General features: G+C 41.4%; 1 protein-coding gene across 2 annotated transcripts in view; it reads left to right on the top strand.

Moving 5' to 3' along the window:
- The window catches only part of wwox (WW domain containing oxidoreductase), a 1,164,136-nt gene that overhangs the window by 508,611 nt on the left and 629,951 nt on the right, over positions 1-25,574 (top strand). The window contains exon 9 of one of the 2 annotated variants that reach the window (XM_070898281.1): positions 21,329-21,475. The exons of the other annotated variant lie outside the window; for it this stretch is intronic. Within the exon in view, the coding sequence (XP_070754382.1) occupies positions 21,329-21,469 (141 nt within the window). The 3' untranslated portion in view covers positions 21,470-21,475. Of the gene's footprint in view, positions 1-21,328; positions 21,476-25,574 lie in introns of those variants that run through there. 2 annotated transcript variants of the gene reach the window in all.

Consider the following 25,574-nt stretch of genomic DNA (forward strand, 5'->3'; position numbering starts at 1 on the left):
ATTTGCCCACTCAGCTAACCTGTCCAAGTCACCCTGCAGCCTCTTAGCGTCCTCCTCACAGCTCACACCGCCACCCAGTTTAGTGTCATCTGCAAACTTGGAGATATTACACTAAATTCCTTCATCCAAATCGTTAATGTATATTGTAAATAGCTGAGCTCTGCGGCATCCCACTAGTCATTGCTTGCTATTCTGAAAAGGACCCGTTTATCCTGACTTTCTGCTTCCTGTCTGCCAACCAGTTCTCTATCCACGTCAGTACATTATCCCCAATACCATGTGCTTTAATTTTGCACACCAATCTCTTGTGTGGGACCTTGTCAAAAGCCTTTTGAAAGTCCAAATACACCACATCCACTGATTCTCCCCCGTCCACTCTGCTAGTTACATCCTCAAAAAATTCCAGAAGATTTGTCAAGCATGATTTCCCTTTCATAAATCCATGTTGACTTGGACCGATCCTGTCACTGCTTTCCAAATGCGCTGTTATTTCATCTTTAATAATTGATTCCAACATTTTCCCCACTACTGATGTCAGGCTAACCGGTCTATAATTATCCGTTTTCTCTCTCCCTCCTTTTTTAAAAAGTGGTGTTACATTTGCTACCCTCCAGTCCATAGGAACTGATCCAGAGTCGATGGACTGTTGGAAAATGATCCCCAATGCATCCACTATTTCTGGGGCCACTTCCTTAAGTACTCTGGGATGCAGACTATCAGGCCCCGGGGATTTATCGGCCTTCAATCCCATCAATTTCCCCAACACAATTTCCCGCTTAATAAGGATATCCTTCAGGTCCTCCTTCTCACTAGACCCTCGGTCCCCTAGTACTTCCGGAAGGTTATTTGTGTCTTCCTTCGTGAAGACAGAACCAAAGTATTTGTTCAACTGGTCTGCCATTTCTTTTTCCCCATTATAAATTCACCTGAATCTGACTGCAAGGGACCTACGTTTGCCTTCACTAATTTTTTCCTCTTCACATATCTATAGAAGCTTTTGCAGTCAGTTTTTATGTTCCCGGCAAGCTTCCTCTCATACTCTATTTCCCCCCTCCTAATTAAACCCTTTGTCCTCCTCTGCTGAATTCTAAATTTCTCCCAGTCCTCAGATTTGCTGCTTTTTCTGGCCAATTTATATGCCTCTTCCTTGGATTTAACACTATCCTTAATTTCCCTTGTTAGCCACGTTCCCTGTTTTATTTTTACTCCAGATAGGGATGTACAATTGTTGAAGTTCATCCATGTGATCTTTAAATGTTTGCCATTGCCTATCCACCGTCAACCCTTTAAATATCACTCGCCAGTCTATTCTAGCCAATTCGCGTCTCATACCATCGAAGTTACCTTTCCTTAAGTTCAGGACCGTAGTCTCTGAATTAACTGTGTCACTCTCCATCTTAATAAAGAATTCTACCATATTATGGTCACTCTTCCCCAAGGGGCCTCACACAACAAGATTGTTAATTAGTCCTTTCTCATTACACATCACCCAGTCTAGGATGGCCAGCTCTCTAGTTGGTTCCTCGACATATTGGTCTAGAAAACCAACCCTCATACGCTCCAGGAAATCCTCCTCCAGTATTGCTACCTGTTTAGTTAGCCAAATCTATATGTAGATTAAAGTCGCCCATGATGACTGCTGTACCTTTATTGCATGCATCCCTAATTTCTTGTCTGATGCTGTCCCCAACCTCACTACTACTGTTTGGTGGTCTATTCACAACTCCCACTAGCGTTTTCTGCCCTTTGGTATTCCGCAGCTCCACCCATACTGATTCCACATCATCCAAGCTAATGTCCTTCCTTACTTTTGCGTTAATTTCCTCTTTAACCAGCAACGCTACCCCACCCCCTTTTCCTTTCTGTCTATCCTTCCTGAATGTTGAATACCCCTGGATGTTGAGTTCCCAGCCTTGGTCACCCTGGAGCCATGTCTCCGTGATATCAATTATATCATATTCATTAATTGCTGCCTGTGCAGTTAATTCGTCCACTTTATTATGAATACTCCTTGCATTGAGGCACAGAGCCTTCAGGCTTGTCTTTTTAACACACTTTGTCCTTTTAGAATTTTGCTGCAATGTGGCCCTTTTTGATTTTTGCCTAATGTAACAATTTGCAGTGCTGTCAATTTTCAGTCTTGTTTCTTTCCGAGATGGTGACTTCATGCTCACTATTTATGCCACTGGGCCCTGTGATATCTGTTGGTGACTCTATGGTACCTGTTAAGAGTCTGGGCTTTTAGTTTATTGCTTACAACAAAAATGCCATTTCTATAAACAGACTAAATTCCCTATGCAGGGCCACCTGCTTCTTCCGCATGCCGTGGGTAAGTTAGTATGCCACGGGAGTATCACTTTCTGCATATATTGCAGCACAGATCACATGGAATTCCCACTGCATTCTCCCGTATACTCCAAAAGGTTAGAGTGCTATGTTCAAGATAACACTAATAAATTTATTCACAATAGTTGAATCAGAAAGACACAGCAAGAAACAAGTAGTACAATACTTGATTAACACACTGTATGAACTGTTGCAAAACAAGAAAAAAAAACAGGAATCTTTGTAGTTCTTTCCAGTAGTTTTTGACTGAGCCTCTGCTAGATATTACATGGGAGATTGATCTTCCACAGACCTTGCAAGCTCCTTCTTGTGTTTGAGGCAGTGTACAACAAGGAACTCAGCACCATAGGGCTGCACCTGAAGGACGTGATTTGATGTTTAAGCTGACTCATTTTCTAATCAAATAAATTCTTGTCAATAATCAGGTTGTTGAGATATTAAACATTTCTAGCGACTAAGTAGCTAAGGTATAAACAGTTGTCTCGTGACTACATGGTGGTCTTTTGCTTTTGAACCTATTTCCTCTTAAAGCAAAGCTTGCTTGATGATTCCACCAATGATGATGTAATGCATCTGACTGTAAGCTTGGATACGCTACCACTTGCTAACAATTGAAGCCATTGCTATGACTGAGAGACATGGCAAAGAATCTACAACTAAACTTGTCCTTCAAATAACTAATAATTTGATCACCACTTAAGACCAAACCTCTGCATTACCTGGCTCATCTGTTGATCTAACATCATGCCTGCAACTCACAGGCAGCAATCATGTCTCTGGGCTCAGTGTTGACATTCATTAGGGAAAGAAAGTCTTGATCTTAACTCTAGCTATTTCTAAAACACACTTTCAGTCAGGTAAAGCAAAACAAAAATCTGAATAAAGTCGTCTCCCAAAATGTCACATCAAAAAGAACCTGTGTTGTTCCAAATTTCATGAAAATACCTAAACCGCTCCACAAGGCAGTGAAACGAAAACCTGCACCTATGTTCCACGTTGGTAAGCGTGTACATAGAAGGTCTGAGATGTGGTGTCACATTAGTGACATGGATACGCTCTCATGGATTGAAGTTTGTTTTTTGAAATGCTTGTGTGCAGCAGCAGTGGGAAAGTTGGTGATTGAAATCTAACACTTCAATCAGATTTTTATCGGTAACAGAAAAAAACGGCGTGATATTCCAATTTACTTTGTGAATTGGAGGAGGAGTATCTAGAAGTCTATATGCAACTGCTGGTGTGAAGTACAAAGTAAACACTTCAGATATAGTTAATATTCTCTTGTCTTATTGTTTGACATTAAGTTATTCATAGGTTTAAGCCATTTCAAGTCTTTGTTGATGTAGTGAAATGATTTTAAGAATTGCCTTGTTGCATTGTTATTTTGGCTGACTCTTAATGTTGAAGCACACAGTATAAATGGGTTCAAAAGACAATGTGATACTTTTCTAAAGAGACAAGATGTTGAGGGATATGGTAAAAAGGTGAATGAGTGGGTTAGACTATTAAAAAAGCAATAGTTTGTCTGGCCTTCAAATTTGGCATCCAAAGGAGTTTTGTCTTACAGATTAAAGCAAACAATCCTGTGCCATGTACACAAATATTAACTACACATCAGCTGCAAACTAAAAGAAAGTATGTTAGCAGCACAAGTTTAAGTGGGGATAAAAATAAATCTTGCTCTTGCAAATAGTGATGATGTGTAAGAAGACTAATTTGGGTCATTAACACTACAATCTAATCTGGTCTAAAGGAATTGCCTCGATTGGAATTTATCATTCACATTTTGTCGTTAACACAAACAAATATAGTTGGTGATTTAAAAAATAGCTTGAATTTTTCCAGTTTACATTCACTTCAGTGGAATTGACTGGAATACAGATGCAGTGCACCTGTGTCTCTCGCGCTGGCATGGTTTAATGTTCCAAAGTTTAATTTGTTAATTTGTGCCCTTTAATAAGGGGGCACTTAATTTTATGTTTGACAAATAGTTGAAAGAGCTTTACGCCAAATTGACTTGTGCTTTCTGGAAACTGGATTCTTTTCTCCTTGGGAAATTGTAGCTTTTCAGGAAATTAGCTTTCCATTTGTTTGATAGCAAGTAGTGTAAACGCAACTGCCCTTAAATAACATCCCAATCTCATCAAATATGATGCTGTGTTTCATTTCAACAAGTGTTGTCGGGCATTTTGGAATAATTTCAGCCTTGTTTGGTCTGACGGACACTAATTGCCATGAGAACTGTATTCAAGTAAAATCCTGCTCTGCTGGCCTCTTGAAAGAACAATGGTTATTTTTCTTTCAAAAGATTTTAGTGCTTCAGTGCATTGATAACTGTGGAAATGTTTGTGTGTATATCCATTGTTACCTGTGAAAATATTGTGATCGTTTGTAATGATTTATTTGTTAAAATAAGCAAACAGATGTTCGAAATGTGTAGGTTATCTTCTCAGCCCAAGAACCTCCAGTGATATTTTTGGCATACAAGGGCAGTGGCTGAGAATTGAGCTAATTTGAAGAAAAATGTACATACATGTTAATAAGGCAGTCCTCTAGTGTCTTAAAACTAGAGTAACTAGCCACCACTTGTGTCTTACTTATCAGCAGGCTGCACTACACTCAAGGTTTAGAACATAAGAAATAGAAACAGGAGTAGGCCATTTGGCCCCTCAAGCCTGCTCCACCATTCAATAAGATCATGGCTGATCTGATCATGGACTCAGCCCCACTTCCCTGCCCGCTCCCCATAACCCTTTATTCCCTTATTGCTCAAAAATCTGTCTATCTCCCCCCTCATTTTCATATGATTACGTTGTTTGCCTTCTGTGCACAAGGTGAGATTATTGGCTGCAAGCTAAAATTCCTTTTTCTTTTCCTCGATTTTTCTACCCATTTCCTTAGTTCCAGCTGGGCACCGTCTGCATTCTCACTCTTTCCAACTCACTCCCTGAGCTCTCACCAGAGGCCCTGACAGCATTGTCAGCTGTCCTAGCTGTGGCCTTCCTTTTGGATCATTTATCTATTCCAATCCTGCCTCGGCACATACTCAATACCGTACTTACACGAACAGAATGCCAATTTTTGTCAAGAGGGATTAATTCCTTGATTGAGCGCTATCTTCTCCCTTGTGTTTGCCTGCGATGAGAAGTGTGTGAGACAGAATAAAAAGGACAAATCTAGGTACGAGAAACGTTTCAAAAAGTTTCAGAAGCGCAGAGAAAAACAAATTAGGCAACCATTTGCCGAACTTAGTGTGGTGTACAACAGAACACCGAAGAGCAAAAACTCTGCCTATGCGCTGAAATTGCTTTTCACTTTGAATTCAGGCAGTAGTCTGGAGTTCTGCTTCATTTTAGTTCCACTCCACCTGCTGCAATTAAAAACTACAGCACCAAGCTCTGCATAACTTCATCAGCCAGCTGATACCATAATTAATGACTACAGGGGTTTATAATACATTGTACCTCTGAGCCAACATTACCCTTCAACATCAACAAAAAAAAGACAAAATTAGTAAAAAGCCTTACTAAACTTTGTAAAATAATTTTATTCCCACTGCACAGTGTATTTCCTTCAGTGCGAAATAATCTTGCAAGAATATAGACATAGAGTTCAGCACAGTGCAGCGGACTGAAACAGGTCCATCATGGGGTACATTCTAACATATTAACTTCACTTGATTCTGCAGGGAATTGATTAATTCATTTCAATTAGTTTTAAGTGTGACATTTCATTTGAGAAGCGATGCGTGTTTTTATGCACTTGGAGTCAGTAACTTAAGTTAATACGTACATGCTGAAGGGCTGAAATTCTAATTCTTGCCATTAGAACTGGAAAATTTCCTGATGTTCCAGCTCTTTTATCAAGGGAATTGAAATGTCATACAAGTTGGAAATGGATCAAATTTAATTTTATATGTAATAAAAAACTAAAGGGAAAAAAAATCCCTTCTGGTAGATAGAGAAACTGTGTTTTGTTCCACATATCCACGGGATGCATGCAGACACTTACTGATGGGAGATTATGTTGTGCTGTACTTAATATTTGCAGGAAGGGTTTTAAAGGTCATGGAGGAAGTCTCAATATCAGGACCCTTTTTAAAAATAACATTAACTGGAACTGTGATTAATGTTCAAGATACTTTTGGGGTTTACTTTAAGTCTGTTGTCTTTCTTTTTTCAAAAGTTTTGATTTTAACATTGAGTACTGATGAAGCTGGGGGTCGGGGTGGGGGGGGTGGGGGGTGGCGGTGGCGGAGGGGAGGGGCAAAAGAGAGAGAACAAATTGACTTGGAAGATTTACCAGGCCTGATGGGCTTTAAGAGATTTAATTATCATGTACACAATGGAAATGAATGAAGATGGTTGAAGCACCCCTGGGTTAATGACTCACTACTGATAATAGTTCAGGTGCCTTAATCTGTTGGATTTGGCAAAATAGTTCCTTTGACATCAACTTCCCTTACGGGTTGAACAAAGCTTTCAGGAGGTGGACACAAAAAACGGATGGGAAAGGTGGTCGCAAAAAATTGTTTTCTTTAAATACAACGAGACCAACGTTCCCATTAAGCTGCGCGGCCACGCAGTGTCTGGAAGTCCCGCGCAGGCCGCTCACTGGCTTTTCAATGGGAATAACTGCGAGTGCGCGAAGATCTGAATGGGCTGCGCAGCCAGTTACAGAGCACGCGCACGAGAAATCGAATTGCAGGGAACCTTGAATTATAAATAGTTAGTAAACCAGATAACTGTTTCAAGTTGGTTGTTTCTGGGAATAATCTAATTTTGACCTCTGTGTGCTTAATTTTGATTGGGATGTGTGCATTGGACACAAATTTGTCTCTACAATAACATCGTGCATCTATAGCCCCTTTAATGTAAAAGAATGTCCCAAGGCATCAGACAGCTATAATCAAAACAGACTTTTCAGAAACTGGGGCAAGTGTAAAAATGCAGGAGTCAATTTCCTGGAGTTAACTTGGCATCGTATGGTTGCAAAAATATAGTCACACTCTCTTTTCTTTTGGTAAAACGGAGTCAATATAGTTCTAATCCTTGCCACTGGACCAAGACCTAGCTCTGTCAAACCCGTGTGGTGGCTGGTGTGCAACGGCCACCCCACGTTAAAAAAATCCACGCACAGGCATCTTCCACCCTTCAGGATGTAGTTCTGGACCTTGATTGAAACACCTGTTTTTGGCGTGGAAGCAAGTCATCCTCGTTATGATGATGATGATGACTCCAAGGGTAGCCAGAACAATAGCCGACTGTTATGAGAGTTATGTGATAGCAACAAATGGGATCCATATAATTGGATCATATGCCAATTAACTCGAATTTTTTCAGGTTTAAACTGTGTGCGCTGATTGTATGGCATTTGAGGTATGTGTAATGTAACAAAATCCCTAAAATTACACCAAAGAAGTAATTCTAGCTGGATGTAATTGCATAAAGTTATGATACTGTCAGATAATTCAAAGCAATTAAATAAATGCTGAACATTTGGTTGTTAATTAGGGTGGTTGCTATACACAGATTGTTATTCGATGTATAACCTTGAGAGACCACAGGAGGAATATTTTTAATCTAGCAAAGATTCATTATCGCAGTGTTTACTTTCTCACCAACTGATCCTGTAAAATTTGAAGAGGTTGAGCCTCTGTATTTTCCAACTGAATGATATTTGTGTAATGCTGTGTGTTCAATTAGTGCAAGAGTAAAAAAATAGAGTTCTTTGTTGTAGCCGTGTTGTTTAATTCATTGATTCCAGACTTTCATTTGTAAAGACTTAGATTTTGTAAATATGGCAATGGTTATAATTTTTTGTTTGTTTTTCTCCCCATTTGTGTACAACTATTTTGAACAGAGGAGTTATCTCTGGTGTCCTGGCCAATATTTATCCCTCAATCAACATAACAAAAACAGATTACCTGGTCATTATCACATTGCCGTTTGCGGGAGCTTGCCCTTGTGCGCAAACTGGCTGCCACATTTCTCACATTACAACAGTGACTACACTTCAAAATTACTTCATTGGCTGTAATGCACTTCAGGACATCCGGTGGTCATGAAAGACACTATACAAATGTAAGCCGCTTTTTTTTATTTCTCCAAGCCTCTCCTGAAGGCTCTGTCTTTTGATGTTCAGTACCATGAGCGCTAGCCGCTCTCCAGTACACAGATTGGGAGGATAAAAGAGCGGGTCCCTGCAACATCGTGGGCCACCCAAACCTGCGAGAGGACAACGTCGCAGGTCGGGAGGATAAAAGAGTTGGAGCATTATACCCCGACAACTTCCAGCGCGAGTTGCTCCAAGTGTGTGACGATTTCGAGGTGGGCGACTGGGTGACGTCATCAAAACCCAGGTCGCCGTTTGGTGCGTGGGCAGGAACATCGGCGGGGTCCAGGTACAGCAGAGGAGCGGGAAGGTCGGGGCGGATGAGCGGCGAGAGATCGTGGCGGAAGTGCGGCGAATGTTTGAGGTGGAGAAGCGGCGAGAAATCGAGGCAGAAATGTGGCAAATGATTGAGGCGGAGGAGTGGTGATAGATCGTGGTTGAGATTCGGTGAGTGATCGTGACAGAGGTGTAGCGAATGTTTGGTGCGGAGGTGCGGTGAGAGATCGTGGCAGAGGTGCGGAAAATGTTTATGGTGGAGGAGCGGTGAGAGATCGTGGCAGAGGTGCGGCAAATGAAGGTACAGGGCCCAGAAGAACCGAGAGCTCGGGCAGCACGGGCCAGCCCACACTGCGCTATGTGTGCGCACTAGGTCCATGCAGCAGAGCAGGTCTCCAGTTGTCCTGGCTAACCCTTGCCACTGGATAAAGGCCTAGCTCTGTCAAGCCCGTGTGGTGCTGATGTGCAACGGTCACCACGCGTTAAAAAAAATCCATGCACAGGCATCTTCCCCCCCCTGGAGTTCAGGACTGGAATATCGGGTCCTACATTGCGAACTCATCCCTTTTGGTGTGGAAGCAAGTCATCCTCGTTCGAGGGACCGCCTATGATTATGACACTGCCCAAGTGATTGTTCTCCACGTTTGACCAAGCCTGTGGCTCTCTTGGGAATGAATGCAACACCATGCTCACAATCTCGTCCACACATGCACCTTCCACCAGAGGCCCACTCTCATTTTTTTTTTTCCACCCTTCCTGACTTGGTGCACTGAAGCTAACAGTAATGGCTTAAATGCTGCATCAATTGAGATCAGCTAACTGAGCATAGACAGGGATGGAATCTGGGACATTTTGGTTTGTATAAATTAGCGCCAAACCACATATTGTTTTTACATATTCAGCCAACGGTTACAAACAATCTTTTTCTTTCCTTTACTTTTTTTGCCGCATATTCCTGTTTAAAGCAAGAATGACGACGATTAAATCCTGACCACCAAATGCAGAGTAATCTCTAACACTGTATCTAGTGTCAACCGTGGCTCAGTTGACAGCACCTTCATCTCTGAGTCAGAAGATTGTGGGTTCAAGTCCCACTCCAGAGACTTGTGCACTATCAGAGGTGCCATCTTCAGATAAGATGTTAAACTGAGGCCCCGTCTGCTCTCTCAGGTGGACGTAAAAGATCCCATGGCACTATGGGGAGAGCAGGGGAGTTATCCCCGTTGTCCTGGCCAATATTTATCCCTCAATCAACATAACAAAAACAGTTTATTTGGTCATTATCACATTGCTGTTTGTGGAAGCTTGCTGTGCGCAAATTGGCTGCTGGGTTTCCCACATTACAACAGTGACTACACTTCAAAAAGTACTTCATTGGCCGTAAAGCACTTTGAAACATCCTCTGGTCGTGAAAGGCATTATATAAATGCCAGTCAGTTGGGTCTAGGTCATCCACGATGAGGTATGCAGTTGTGAGCCTAGTGGATGAATTGGTAATGTGTAGCCTAATTGTTAAACCTTTGCTATTCAGAACAATTTGGTTTATTAACAATGTGTTGCTATGAATTCTTAAGCAAAGAACCCGTGAAGTAAATACATGACATCTTTTTCTTTTTGTATATGGTGGGAAGGATTATACTGGATGCAATTGTAACAAGAAATATTATAAAGAAGGGGGCGTAAGTAGAAAGGAAATGACAGAGAGTGTTGCTTTATTGAATGATATTCTTTGAATGTTAGTGACCTGAAAAATGTGACCTTGTTCTGTTCCTTGAAGTAGTGCCATAATACAGTACCAGAGTGATTAACCTACTGCAAGAGTGAGTGTAAATGAAAACATTGTACCTTGTGATACCGCTGTTATCTCACGCAGTAGAACCATACTGTTGGATGATGTCTCCTTGGTTCAACCTGTATTTTTAAAATTGATTTTAAAATGTTTTTAAGGAATCATCTTTTGTCCCAGATTACCTATTGATTTTACATATGAAGATCTCATTACATAGGCGGTAACTTAAAAAAAACAACTACTGAACCTTTGCATAAATCCTTTAATTGAATTTACAAAGCCTGTGGCTCTACATTTTTTAATTAAATCCATTTCTTTCAAGTGTTGGTTTTAATTTGCACATTCTGAAGTAGCTATGTCCTAGATAAACTGCCATTGATCCTTATTAAACCTAACCTCTGGGCTTTCTGTGAAAATAAAAGGGAAAATTGAAGCAATCATGTTGTACTGCACATATACTCTCCACAAAATGACATTCCAAAAAGTAGAAGTGATTTCTAGAAATTAATTGTTAGCTTTATGTGGGCATGGTTTTCCTGTATATAATTGATTGCTTAGTTAACTATTAATTGGCCATTAAGTTGGTGAATCTGTGCAGTGAAAGACACTTTGTAGACTCAGTCTGCCCCTGTATTTAAGTACCCTCATGCACAGGGAATACATTTTGTGTGTGTGGGTTTGTGTGTTTTTGTCAGATTACACAGTTTGAACAATGGACAGTATCATTTTCAAGTGATTTGAACGCATGGGTAAGGAAGATGTTGGTAAGATAATCATAGGATTCACGATCAGCAAGAGTGATAGATTTCAAACCTATTTAAATATGTGGAACGCTGTTTATCTTTAAGAGGACATATTAAAATAGATAATATTTTAATTAAAAACTACACAAATGTCACTCTGAATTAGTAAAACGTGCAAGATCTCTCGAGCTCTCTTGCTGCAAGTAAGGGCAGGCAATTCGGTTTCAGGATTTTTGTGGAACCGACTTTTAATTTGGCCACTAGAAGGTGTGGAAGAGCAGTGTACGGTAATTTGCCCAATTTTTTATTTATTCTTTTGTTTCCTTGTCTCTCTGTAGGGGCAGGGGGAGGGGTTGCGTGGCTACCACATCCCATCTGCCCCTGCCTTGTATGGCCGAAATTAAAATGTGCTATGTGGTAAATTGACAGTGCGAACCTGCACTAAGCCACTTTGCAAAATGGCACATTGCTGCACAAATAAAATCCAGCTAAATCGGAACTAAAAGTCTTTTTAAACGCTTGTGTTTTGTGCTTTTAAAATTGAGCCTCCTGAATAGCAAAGAACCCATGAAGCAAGTACATTACATCTTTCTTTTTCTTTATGTATATGTCGAGAAGGATTATACTGGATACAATTGTACCAAGAAATATTATAAAGAAGAGGGCGTAAGTATAAAGGAAATGACAGAAAGAGTGTGGCCTTATTGAATAATATTACAAATCAACATTATCTTTCAAGGGGGTGATGAGAAGTAGACCTTTGATTTGTCCCTTTTGCTGTGTCTAAAGTGTGTTTCCCTGGCTGTGCTTACAGGTAACCCCTTTACCACTGAAAAAAATACAGGGAGTGCTGGGAATAGGCACAAAAATCCAGCTCTGGATGAGAGGTACAACAAAGTCCAAAGATTCACAACCCTCTTCACTCAGGGTGGTGAATCTTTGGAATTCTCTACTCCAGAGTGCTGTGGATGCTCAATCGTTGAGTCTATTCAAGACAGAGATCGATAGATTTTTGAATATTAAGGGAATCAAAGGATATGGGGACAGTGCAGGAAAGTGGAGTTGAGGTAGAAGATTAGCCATGATCTTATTGAATGGCAGAGTAGGTTCGAGGGGCCAAATGGCCTACTCCTGCTCCTATTTCTTATGTTCTTATTCTAATTGAGTCCCACAATGTATTTCAATTTAGAAAGAAGCTTGTATAGGTTTTAATTTGTATGTTACAATTTTTTTAACAAAGAATAATGATCAATAAAACACTGCGACAAAAGGGGAAAATGGAGTTCTCCAGATAACTTGTTGTTGCCCCCACTCGATCAAGAGAGAGATTTCCACTTCGACTGCAAAAGCCAAGAAATATCAAAACATGCACTTAATGTGGCCAGATGTTAGTGTGGGCTATCACTGCGACTTGAACCCGGAGGCACAAGGCTAAGCTGAAAGTGCGTAAAGTATCATCTTTCTAAGGCATCCTGTGCAGTTTTGAATAGTTGGTGTACTCCAGTGTTAATGGTTTCTTAATTTATCTTAAATATATGTCTGTTTCTAATTCCAGAGGCAGATATACAATCGGATCAGATAAGTGCCATGATTTTTCAATATCAAAGGATGGGAAAAAAATTCTGCTTCTTAACATTAAGCTAATCTGCTTTAATGAATTAAATTATGATTGGATGTTACTAGCCTATAGGAATGGATTTTATTTTCGACAGCAAGTTTGGACAAAGTAAACGATCAGGCGGATATGTGACTATCCACAGTAATTCTTGAATTTGTTTTGCAAGCACATCAAGTTGCAAGTTACGGGGAGGAATGACCATTGTGTACTTAACATTTGGACCTCTTCCCGATCCTCAATTTTTTTTCATCTGTTAAATTTTGAGGGTATTTCCTTTTTAAAACACAATGATTTCCTTTACATTGAGAGATCAAAACCTCGGGACGGAATGAATCCAGGAAATAAAATCTTGGAGACAAGGCATTAAATTTTCAAGAGCCCTACTAGAATTTTCACAGTAGTGAAATGAATACTCGCACTCTTTGACCCATTGTCACCTGCAATGCCTGATAAAATCAGGAAGAAGATGTCAGGAAAGAAATCTTTGATACGTATGAGGTGCAATATTTGAAAAGTTAGAGGTTATGACTTTTTCCAATGATGATGTGTTAGTCTTGTGGATGAGACGTTAAACCGAGGCCCCATCTGCCCCCTCAGGTGAATGTTCCAGGCACTATTCGAAGCAGAGCAGGGGAGTTTTTTTTTCGTTTTTTTTCTTTCTTTTTTATCCCCGGTGTCCTGGCCAATATTTATCCCTCAACCAACATCACTAAAACAGACTATTTGGTCATTATCACATTGCTGTTGGTGGGAGCTTGCTGTGAAATGTGCTGTCGCGTTTCCTAAATTGTAACTGTGACTTCACTTCAAAAGTACTGTAAAGCTCTTTGGGACACCCTGAGGTCGTGAAAGGTGCTATATAAATCTTTCTTTTCTTTAGCTACATGTCCTGCAGCACAAAATACAGATGGAAATAATGTAAATGTTAATATTGCATAGCGTCAAGTTGGAAAACAGCTTTTGTTGAATATGTTTTCAGTTTTAGTGCAATAACAGATGTGGTATTGTAAATATCATCTGGGACATGCTATTCTTTGATTATATTGCATGTTATTTTTATGATTTATAAATTTTGTTTTACATTTTTATTCATGATTTGCTTTCCTTTTTGTTTAGTGCGAGAGCACATGAAAAACCCTGACCGTTGATGCTCACAGTTGTACCATGTGATTCAGTGAGAAATAAAAGAAAGACTTGGATTTATATAGCGCCTTTCATGACCACTGGATGTCTCAAAGTGCTTTACAGCCAATGAAGTACTTTTGGAGTGTAGTCACTGTTGTAATGTGGGAAACGCGACAGCCAATTTGCGCACAGCAAGCTCCCACAAACAGCAACGTGATAATGACCAGATAATCTGTTTTTGTGATGTTGATTGAGGGACAAATATTGGCCAGGACACCGGGAATAACTCCCCTGCTCTAATCCAAAATAGTGCCATGGGATCTTTTAAGTCCACCTGAGAGAGCAGACAGGGCCTCGGTTTAATGTCTTATCCGAAAGCCGGCACCGCTCCCTCAGTACTACACTGGAGTGTCAGCATGGATTTCTGTGCTTAAGTCCCGGTAATGGGATTTGAACCCACAACCTTCTGGCTCAGAGGCTCAGAGGCGAGAGTGCTACCCACTGAGCTACTCATTGACGATGATATTGTAAGGCAAGTTTAGGGTGTAAGTGGTAGTAGGTTAACAAAGTTGAAGGTGGCCATTTGGCCTATATGGCTTAGCCTTCCAAAGAAAAACGTATGGTCCTTCTTTCGTCCCTTGCCTTCCATCTTCAAAGGAACTGGTTAGATTTTAAAGAAATCGACTGTAGGGTGGCACTCACAAAAACTATCAGCTGAGGATGAATGGAATACCTTTAAGGAAGTACTACTGAGCGTGATGAATGAAATACTTTTAAATAAGTACTATTAAGCACATAGGATAAATATATACCAAGCACAAAGAAATAAACAGAATCCAAATGAACTGATGAGATGTTAAGAAATAAGTTTTTAAAAAAAATTCTACAAAGCCCATAGCAAGCAAGATGAGGGAAACCAATGGAAATAATACAAAAAATGTTTATTAAAGGCAGTCCGAGGGGCAAAGAGGGAACCAGAAATAAGTATGGTATAAAAAGCCAAATGCAACAATAAGATTCGGCACCTTACAGCTTTCTGGATTCAACATTGAGTTCAACATTTTCAGACCATGACCTCTGCCCCTGTTTTTTTCCCATGGCAGCTGTTGATGATTCTGCCATTCCCATTTACACCCTATCTAGACTCACCTTTGTTTCTTTACCTGTCCCATTACCATCTCCTTTTGCTTTGTACTATCATACCTTTTGTCATTTAATCTCTCCTGCCTTCCACCCTATCACAGACCGTCCCTTTTATTCTTTCCTTCCCTCCCCCCTTCCCCTGCCCCTGCACTTACTTAACAACCTGTTACATCTCTAACTTTTTCCAGTTCTTACGAAAGATCACCGACCTGAAACTTAACTCTGTTTCTCTCTCCACAGATGTAACCTGCTAAGTATTTCCAGCATTTTCTGTTTATATTTCAGATTTGCAGCATTCGCAGTATTTTGCTTTTGAATAAGAATTTGTTCCTCTATTGTAACATTCATCATCATCATAGGCAGTCCCTCGAGTCGAGGATGACTTGCTTCCACACCAAAAAGTTCACAGGCGTTTCAGTGAAGGACCTCATATTCCAGGTCTCGAACTAAACCTTGAAGGGTGGAAGATGCCTGTGCGTGGATTTTTTTAACGCGTGGTGGCCGTTGCACACCAGCCACCACACGGGCTTGATCGAGCTCGGTGTGGCAAGGGTTATCCAAGACGACTGGAGACCATCTCTGCTGCATGGACCTAGTGCGCACACATATCGCATTATGGGCTGGCCCGTGCTGCCCCTGGGCCCTCGCCTCTTCGGGGCCCCGAACTCATGCCTCTCCTTGGCCCTGATCACGTCCCTCTACAATCTCTCACTGCTCCTTCGCCTGTCGCCGCTCCTGCTGTACCTGCCCACGCTCCAATCACCAACCTGGATCCTGGTGACATCCAGTCCTGTCGCCCTCTTCGCTGCCGTTGCTCTCCTGCTCCAGCATGTGCTGCTCCCTGGAGTGGTATGCCGCCACTCCACTCCTTCCACTCCCCGGCCTGCTCCGATGATGCTCGCAGGCTGGGGACCACGCAGATTGCTGGGGCCAGGCCGCCAGGCTACTCCCTCCGCTCCCCGGCCTACCCCGATGGTGCTCGCAGGCCGGGGGTTCGATAAGAGGGTTATCAAAGAAGAATCAAGATACTTCAAGGTTTCAGATAGGATTTGAACTGAGGAAGGATGAAAAGAAGGTAGTAGATTAAATGATTACTTCTGGAAGCCTTCTTTAAAGACGCTGCTTAAGAACATAAAAACATAAAAAATGGAAGCGGGAGTAGGCCATTCGAGCTTGCTCCGCCATTCAATAAGATCGTGGCTGATCTGATCTTGGCCTCAACTCCACTTTCCTGCCCATTCCCCATAACCCTTGACTCCCTTATCATTCAAAAATCTGTCTATCTCCACCTTAAATATATTCAGTGACCTACCTCTTTGACCTACCTGTTTGACCTCTGGCCCAACATCACTTTCTATGGCCCGATGTCAAAATATTTTTGATAACGCTTCTGTGATTACGTTTTATTATGTTAAAGGTGCTATATATAAGTTGTATTTACTAAAAAATTATACGAGTAGCATACAGTGCAATATAGGAAGTTTTTTTTGATCCTTTCAATGATTTTTAAAGAGATTAAAACTAATTCATAAATAAAGAATTATTCACTGTTGCCCCAATCCTTTCGTAATCTTTATGGTGGAATATCTATCACACCAATGTACACTAATGTGCCTCTGTATGGTAGCTGAAATGCCCAAATGTTCATTCTTGTACAGAGTTGGTTTGCACCTGCAATCCTTTTTAGTTTGTAGAGAAAGCCATACAAATTCCCCCACTGTTTGATTCCCTTAACCCTTGCCCTGCTGAATAAACCAGAGCTCCATATGGTTAACACAACAAATGCTATGACAAGCGCCTTAAGGTCTAACCCTTTCACCAACAGATTGTGTTGTTGAAAAGCTGTCATTGAAACACTCGGCACCATTCGACATGAAGTGTTATTTTGAAGGTATTTGAGTGAAGTTCTTAAAAATAATTCTGCTCAAGTCTTCATTCAGCTGCCATCTGCTTATGGTCAGACGCCAACACAACTCTGAAATGTTTCAAGTCAGGTAAAGGAATGCAATTGATGTGCACATTTAAATATAGGTAAATAACTATCCATCAGACAATTTGTTCAAATGTGGTTTATGTTGATATTGAGGTTCTGATTCCTGAGAATCCCTCTTGGTGTTTGTACTAGAAAGATACACCTCGATCCTAAGATAGGTGTCAATTTAACACACCTTTATACAGCTAACATTTTGAAGGGTAATTTTGCAATTTGTTATCCATTAAATTTGTTGTGTATCTTTATATAGTCACATTCATGAATGCGTTAGAATTACACTAATATGAAGCTAATTCTGCTAAACTATGTGGAAATTATTGTAATAGCTAGGTTTTTTTTGTAAAGTGGAGGGAAAAGATGTTTCACAGCAGTGGGATCGTATGACTAGATATAAACCACTGCCTGCAGTGTGAAGGACATCTGCTTGCAAATGAGTGATTGTGCTTTTGATTTGGAGCAGCACCTTCACTTTAATACTGGCTTCCGATGAAAGAAACAGATTGCTGTTGTCCTGCTTTTGTTCGGGTTCCACGACCCAGCATGTGTTCCATACAGTGTTGAAGGCAAATCCACTTACATTCTAGGCTTGGTACAGCTCTTTGGCAGCTTTATTCAGGGTGTCAGTGTGGATCGGTTTTCAAAGAGGAAGGCGGTCTGAGATCAACGAGATAAATTATTCAAGGTGTTTAATTATCGGTGAACCAGTTTATTAAACTTCACTGTTACTGTACATAATAAGCTTTGAATTTAAAAGTGGAAGTGAAATTAAATACTGTAGCTCTCAGTACACGGTCATTTATTTCAACTTATAATCTCTGACATTTCCAGTTTTGAGGTCAATCATTCTGAGACAGCTGTTAATAAGTCAAAAATAATGATTTGAGTCTGATTTTAACAAATATTGATTGATTATAATGTTTTAGTAACTCCAATACTGCGTATCAGCAAAGAAATTCACTAAAGATGTTGAATATTTAGGCCTCCCCCTCCCATCCTGTTCCTCTTTGTGACTTGTAAGTTATCTTGATGGAATTAAATGCTGAACAAATTCTATTCCTACTTAGTGATTCCCTAAATAATGTAAATTTTTACAGTTTATTAAAGCTGCTTCTAGTTTAAAATGTGAAAACTAAAATTGGTTTCAGTCGAGGCCACTTGACAAGATCATTACTCAGGTCTCCCGTTCGAATTATATGCTGAGGGACTTCTTCATAGTGATTGCTAATCTGTTGAGACATATCAAAAATTAAAATAGCACAAAACACAAAGTCTTGTTTCTATGTATAAAATGGTTCAGTGCCCAGAACATATGCAAGTCAAACTTTAGTGTACTTATTGTTTATTGTGGCCTGCACTGGATCACATTATTTGCCACAAACCGGTTTAACCCTTGGCTTTCATTTTAGTTTTGATGGCCACGATTCAGCTTAAGGCGGCCATGCATATTTTCTAATTTCACCTAAATAGAATTTCCCTCTACATTTGTTAAGGTTTTTGGACAATGTGGATTTGACCACTTGTGGGATTTACGTGGTGGTTTGTGCTCGGTGGCTTACGTATCTCACATCTGCCGAAACTCTTTCACAACTTTCCTCCTGCTGGCCTGCTACCTGACCATTACTCTTTCTTTCTGACCTCTCTTTGTCCCTTTCCCCATGTCTGTTCCCTTGATGTGTGCATCTGTACATTGTTCGTTCTGTTCTCCCATTCTCAGGCCTTCCTTCCTCCCTGTGCTCTCCGCTCCAGTTACACTTTGTAGAACTGTAAGCCATATAGGACCGAGATGAGGAGAAACCTTTTCACCCAGAGAGTGGTGAAGCTGTGGAATTCTCTACCACAGAAAGTTGTTGAGTCCAGTTCGTTGGATATATTCAAAAGGGAGTTGGATGTGGCCCTTACGGCTAAGGAGATCAGGGGGTATGGAGAGAAGGCGGGAGTGGGGTACTGAAGTTGCATGATCAGCCATGATCATATTGAATGGTGGTGCAGGCTCAAAGGGCCGAAGGGCCTGCTCCTGCACCTATTTTCTATGTTTCTATGACATGAATGGAAGATTACACAGTCCCAGGCTGAGCTCATGATGGCACTGGCCTCCGACAGATCATTATCAACCCACCAACAATCCTAATGCTGCAAGACGTAGGATGCCACAGTAGCAACCCCAAGAGCCAGCTAATAGGATATTTAAAGCAAAGGCACATGCGAGAGACCAATAATGCTCTGTTTAGTATAAAAACAGAACATTCTGGAGATACTCAGCAGGTGTGGAGAGAGAAACAGAGTTAACTTTTCAGGTCGATGGCCCTTTGTCAGAACTGGAAAAAATTAGAGCGTCTCAGGTTATCGACCTGAAACATTAACTCCGTTTCTCTCTCCACAGATGCTGCCTGACTTGCTATTTCCAGTATTTTCTGTTTTTATTTCAGATTCCAGCATCTGTAGTATTTTGCTTTAGTACCTCTGTTTCGTGGTGGAACATGAAACATGAAGCACTCTTGCCATGGCCAACAAAACTCACTTGCATCTTCGGTGCTCGAGAGTTTGGTGCCTTGGGCTTATTTTCTGTAAACCATGACTACCCGATCTGTAACCTGTTTAGATGATGGTCCTAGTCTATGAAGAAGTTATGCAACAATTGTGCACCATGTGCAAGTCTTTCTTGACTCAACCAAACACTGTACAAAGGGACTCTGCTCGAAGCGGAATGCATGGTTGGCAGCTGTGATCAGGAATGTTTGGACCCTCAACCACAAGCAGTAAAACCAAATGATGTCCTCTTTGCTCAGTGGATTATGCTACTGGGTTCGTTTGTGGTGGAAGAATAAATAAATTGTACAGTGCAGCTGGTGCCATACATCATCTGTGTAAACTTGAAAATAATTTGGTTCTGAAGTTTCTAAAGCAAAAACTGCTTCTTGTTTATTGATAGCCACTGTGTGTGGGAGTTAAAATGGTGAATCTTCTTATGTGCTGCAGGGCAGTTCTCTTCGAACTCCAACAGATTCCGCTTCATTAACTCTACAATCTATCAAAATGCGACAGTACTTTTGAAATGATTTTTAAAAATACGTTTCAGGAGTATTGGTAAGAACAAACCATGTAGAACAGACTCGGAAGCATTCGGTAAGTGGGATTTCCACGGTCTTGCCCCTCCCTATCTCTGTAACCTCCTCCAGACCTCCAAGCTTCGGAGATCTCTGCGCTCCTCCACTTCTGGCCTCTTGTACATCCCTGACTTTAATCGCTTCACTGTTGGCGGCCATGCCTTCAGCTGCCTGGGTCCTAAGCTCTGAAATTCCCTCTGTAAACCACTCTGCCTTGAGACGCTCCTTAAGCCTACTCTTTGATGTAGCTTTTGGTCATCTGGTCTGATATCTCCTCCTTTGGCTCAGTGTCAACTTTTGATTGCTAACGTTCTTGTGCAGCGCTTTGGGATGTTTAACTACATTAAAGGGCTTTATAAATGCAAGTTGTTGTTCAGTTCTAGGAGCTGGTATGGCAGTGAAGCAGACTCCTTCTAACTTGGTTTCTGTTAAGTATGCTGAAACAAATAGCTGTTGGCTGTGCTTTTCTTGTCAATGAGGAAGCTAGGAACAATGCTTGCTTATACATGAGACTGCAATAGTTCAGAGAAAGTCATAGTGAAGAGCTATCAGACAGCGTTTATAGGAGAGGGGTCATAGGAATTGCATGCAACACCCGAGGATATTGCCATGAGGGCATACTCTTATATAGTTATAGTTATATGATTTTTTTTTAAATTGAGCAATCTGGGTTAAGGCCCATGGTAGAGGACACCACAAGCTTGTTGAATTTGAAGAGAAGGTGAGATAGATCAGTGATTAGCTGACTACACATTAGGTTTTCAAATCCTGAAGATTAACAAGGAAGTGAAAGTTAGGTGAGTTCCAAAGTTTGGAGATCCTGGGTAAGAATGAGTGCTTGTTAGTAAGTGTGTTTATAAAGAATACAGTCACAATTGGTGCTTGGTTTTGGCTTTGCTCAGCCAAATAATCATATGGCTTGGTTGCTTACCTCTTAGAATGGTCAAACCCTTTGTTTTTAAAAAAATATATAATTGTCAAAAGAACTATAATGTTTTTCCCGCATAACTACGCAAGTGACCGTTACTTGAATCCCTCAAATTACTGGTGTTAATTTGTAATTATTCACCTTTTTATCAGCTCGAATTTGGGAGAATATCTGGGCCATGGATGAGAGTGATTGTACCTGAACTGCCTGTAAGCCTTGCAGCACAGAGAGGACTGAACAGCACATTGAATTCATCATCATCATCATCATCATCATCATCATCATCATCATAGGCAGTCCCTCGAAACTTGCTTCCACTCTAAAAGTGAGTTTTTAGGTGACTGAACAGTCTAATACGGGAACTACAGTCTGTCACAGGTGGGGCAGACAGTGGTTGGAGGAAAGGGTGGGTGGGGAGTCTGGTTTGCTGCACACTCCTTCCGCTGCCTGCGTTTGTTTTCTGCATGCTCTCGGCGACGAGACTCGAGGTGCTCAGCGCCCTCCCGGATGCTCTTCCTCCAATTCGGGCGGTCTTTGGCCCGGGAATCCCAGGTGTCGGCGGGGATGTTGTACTTAATCAAGGAGGCTTTGAGAGTGTCCTTGAAACGTTTCCTCTGCCCACCTTTGGCTCACTTGCCGTGTCGGAGTTCCGAGTAGAGCGCTTGCTTTGGGAGTCTTGTGTCTGGCATGCGAACAATGTGGCCAGCCCAGCGGAGCTAGTCGAGCATGGTCAGTGCTTCGATGCTGGGGATGTTGGCCTGATCGAGAACCAGCCGAGCAAACTGTCCGTAAGCCTTGGAGCACAGAGAGGACTGAGCAGCACATTGAATTCAATTCACTTACCAAAAGGCGGTTGTGTGCTTTTCAGAACTAAGTAGCTTCGAAGGTACCTTGTAAAATTCAGGCCAAATCCTCCTTCCTCCTCCATTATTGAAAACAAAATTGCTGGGTCAGGGAGGGTCTGCTCCTGTGAGAGGAAGGAACGTTGAAAACTTCCCTACGTATTGTTTGGATGCTAGCTCTGCTCTATACATTTTTGTTCTTTTACCGAACGATAATTTGGTATCCCTGCCATGTGGATCAAAGCGCCCGTGTGCCCTCAATGTCCTTTCGCCATGTAAATGATTAGGTTGCTAACATGCTGCATCAACTGAATGCCACAGAAGCCTTTACTTGGGCAAAATTATACATTACTATGTGTGGTCAAAATGGCACCGCTAAATCCCTGACTCTTTAGTCATGTCTGACTGTGATGGCATTTAGGTGTACAAAACAGATTTTAGAGTCCGTGAAGTAATAATTAAAAAAAAATGTCTTCTCTGTGCATACCTGGGCTGCTGAAACGGAGAAGGTTTTTTTTTAATCACTCAACCCTTTTGCAACGATTTGCACCACAAGCCAAAATTTGATTAAGGAGGGGCTGTGCTCAGCAGCTGTTTCTTGGGGCATGTTCAGAGAAGAAGCTGAATAAGGATTATTTTACATTTGGTGAAAAGCCCATGCTTCTGTTGTACAATTTTTTGGTCTGAGGACATTAGCAGCATCGGCCACTAGGAGGCGTAGTGGTTTTAATTGTCCGAAAAGTTCTTTCCTGTTTAGAAAGGCTGCTCTTTAATGTATTTGCTCAGCTGCAGTCAGATTGCTATAAGACGATATTGTACAAACCATTCAAAAAGGCGTTCAAAGAAAAGTGGAAAAATTTGAAGGTGGGGGGGGGAGGAAAACCATCTTTCAAATGGCCCCTAGTTACAAAAATCTTTTATGGTCATTGGCAGAGACTGCTGCCCATTAATCTGACACAATAGATGTACGGAAAACGAATATGAGCTGCTCCATCACACACAGCAACATTTGAATGTTTTACTTGTCAAAAATTAAATGTCCTTGATTTTTTTTTAAAGAAAAGCTGCCATGTCTGCAGTTTAAGGAGGGGGGAGGGTGGCAGATCCAGAAGAACTGTATAAATTTACGGCGATAATGATCTGCTTGCTGCACGCAGCCTTACCCATTCCTCTTTATTCAGCTTCAGTACTGCAATCAGACACAAGTTGCCAATAAAGTTTATTGTGCGAAGCTCACTGTCAATATCTTTAGTAACACCTGCCCACGGTGGCTGCAATTAAAATTCCACCGATAGTCTGGAATTAAGCGTCAAAATTTGATGGCTAATTGATTTTAGGTGCATCTGGACATTTGTCCTCGACGACTTCTGATGCTCATGGCAGACAGTGGATGGCTTTGGTTAAATAGTTAGCTGGAACCAGACAGCAATGACTTGATCTGATATTGAACACCACTCCAGAATTATAATAGATCTTTTTTTTCTCTTTTCTGTGGTCATTGCTATTGTTTTTTGTGCTGCAGTGAAATTTAAACCACTAATTCACAAGGCTGCATTTTCTCTCAAAGGTTGTGGGTTCAAGTCCCACTCCAGAAACTTGACAAAAATCCAGGCTGACACTCCAGTGCTGCACTGTCGGAGGTGCCGTCTTTCGGATGAGACGTTAAATCAAGGCCCCATCTGTTCTCTCAGGTAGACATAAAAGATCCCATGGCACTATTTTGAAGAAGAGCAGGGGAGTTCTCCCCGGTGTCCTGGCCAATATTTAACCCTCAGTCAACATCATTAGAACAGATTATCTGGTCATTATCATATTGCTGTTTGTGGGAGCTTGCTGTGCGCAAATTGGCTGCCGCATTTCCTACATTGCAACAGTGACCCTACAGTTCAAAAAGTACTTAATTGGCTGTAAAGCGCTTTGGAACATCGAGTGGTCATGAAAGGCATGATGTAAGTCTTTCTTTCTCTCTCGTTCTCTCTCTCTTGCTCTTTCTCTCTCTCTTGCTCTCACTTTCTCTCTTCGCTCTCTCTATCTCTCGCTCTCTCTCATTCTCTCTCTCGCTCTCGCTCTCTCTCTCTCTCTCTCTCTCTTGCTCTCTCTTTCCCTCACTCTCTCTTTCTCTCTCTCTCTCACTCTCTCTCTATGCCAAGCCCGGTCCTCTTTAACCCCATTATGGGGAAAGTTACTTTCACACAGGCAGGTTTATGGTTCCACGTTCTAAAATGCCTCTGAGCCATGGCTGTTCCCCACATGTCTAGAGAGCGCGACACAGTGCCTTGCTTTTGAGGCTTCCTGTGGTGGGGTGTGTATTTTTCAGTTCCCTACAAAGGTGCTGATGAGATTTTTATCAGTCGCCGTGTGGAATTCTCTGTTCTGCCAGCTAGCATTAATTCTATTAGCACTAATTGCCATAGGCTAAGATATGAGCTCTGCTTTTTAGACATCCAAGCTAATCTATGCATGCAATGTGGTTACATTCACCTCAGAGAAAGTGAAATGAGCCTTTCACTCAGAGACTGGGACAGATGGGAGATCTCTGTTGGAACCTGTTCTACTGATAGATGTCATACATGGTCCAGTACAAACACTCTGTTGATATAGAGGACAGATGTAACATAATCTATAAGGTCTGGCATGCTCTCAGCATGTTCCTGTTTGACCCAGTTATCTTCCTTTGTGTTTCTTTGCGTCCTAACACATTTGCGATGTTTGTTTTTAATCAATTTAATGACGAGAAGTGGAGGAGTTTGATCGTTTTTTATTTCACTTGAGTTCACATTGTTGATATTAACAAAGTAATACTAATGGACAGCTGCTCATGCTGTACCGGGGAACTAAGTATAGGCAAGTCAATTGGTGGTGTCTTTCAGTTGGCCCACTGCCCTCAGTTTCTGGAATAAGAATAGGTACAATGATTTTGTGTGCATGTGCGTGTACACAACTATGTAAAAGTGCTAGGTTCTGCTCCTGTTTGAGCTGCTGACTTGCCCTTTATACCTTAGGCACACACTGCAGTGGGAAGCTATTCATTGCTGCTGACACACAGAAAGGGATGATTGGTTGACACCTCGTTATGTATCTGAGCATCTTTTGAGAGTGCTCAATTGGGCTCACTATTCCTCAGCCAGAACATTTGTACCTTCAAGCACTGATGGTTCTCCGTTGAATCATTTATTGAGTGATTCACACTCAATTTTCCAGCGTAGCTGTTGTACTAAATAGTTGACACAAATTAATGAAAAAGTACGATGTTTGAGAGAGGATTAGGAGAGTGGTTTGTGTCAGCCTAGTCTTTCTGCCCTCAGAGTACTTTCATTATTGATACTGTGTGCTCCATTCATGTGTCCTCATAATCAGGGAGAATTCTTTTTCATTCAGAAACTTAGTGTTATCAGCTCATTCTCTTTTGTGGTGGGAGACTCTAACTTTGGGATGAGTGATGGCAGTGGAGAATCTGGTATGTCATCTACCATCTGCTGAATGTTTTGAAGTGGGGGGTTGCAGCAGTGGTATTGCCCTTTTTGAACCTGACTCAGAGATTTATTTCAAAGCATGT

Source organism: Pristiophorus japonicus, chromosome 13 (assembly GCF_044704955.1).
Source record: "Pristiophorus japonicus isolate sPriJap1 chromosome 13, sPriJap1.hap1, whole genome shotgun sequence".
In the NCBI taxonomy this organism is placed as follows: Eukaryota; Metazoa; Chordata; class Chondrichthyes; family Pristiophoridae; genus Pristiophorus; species Pristiophorus japonicus.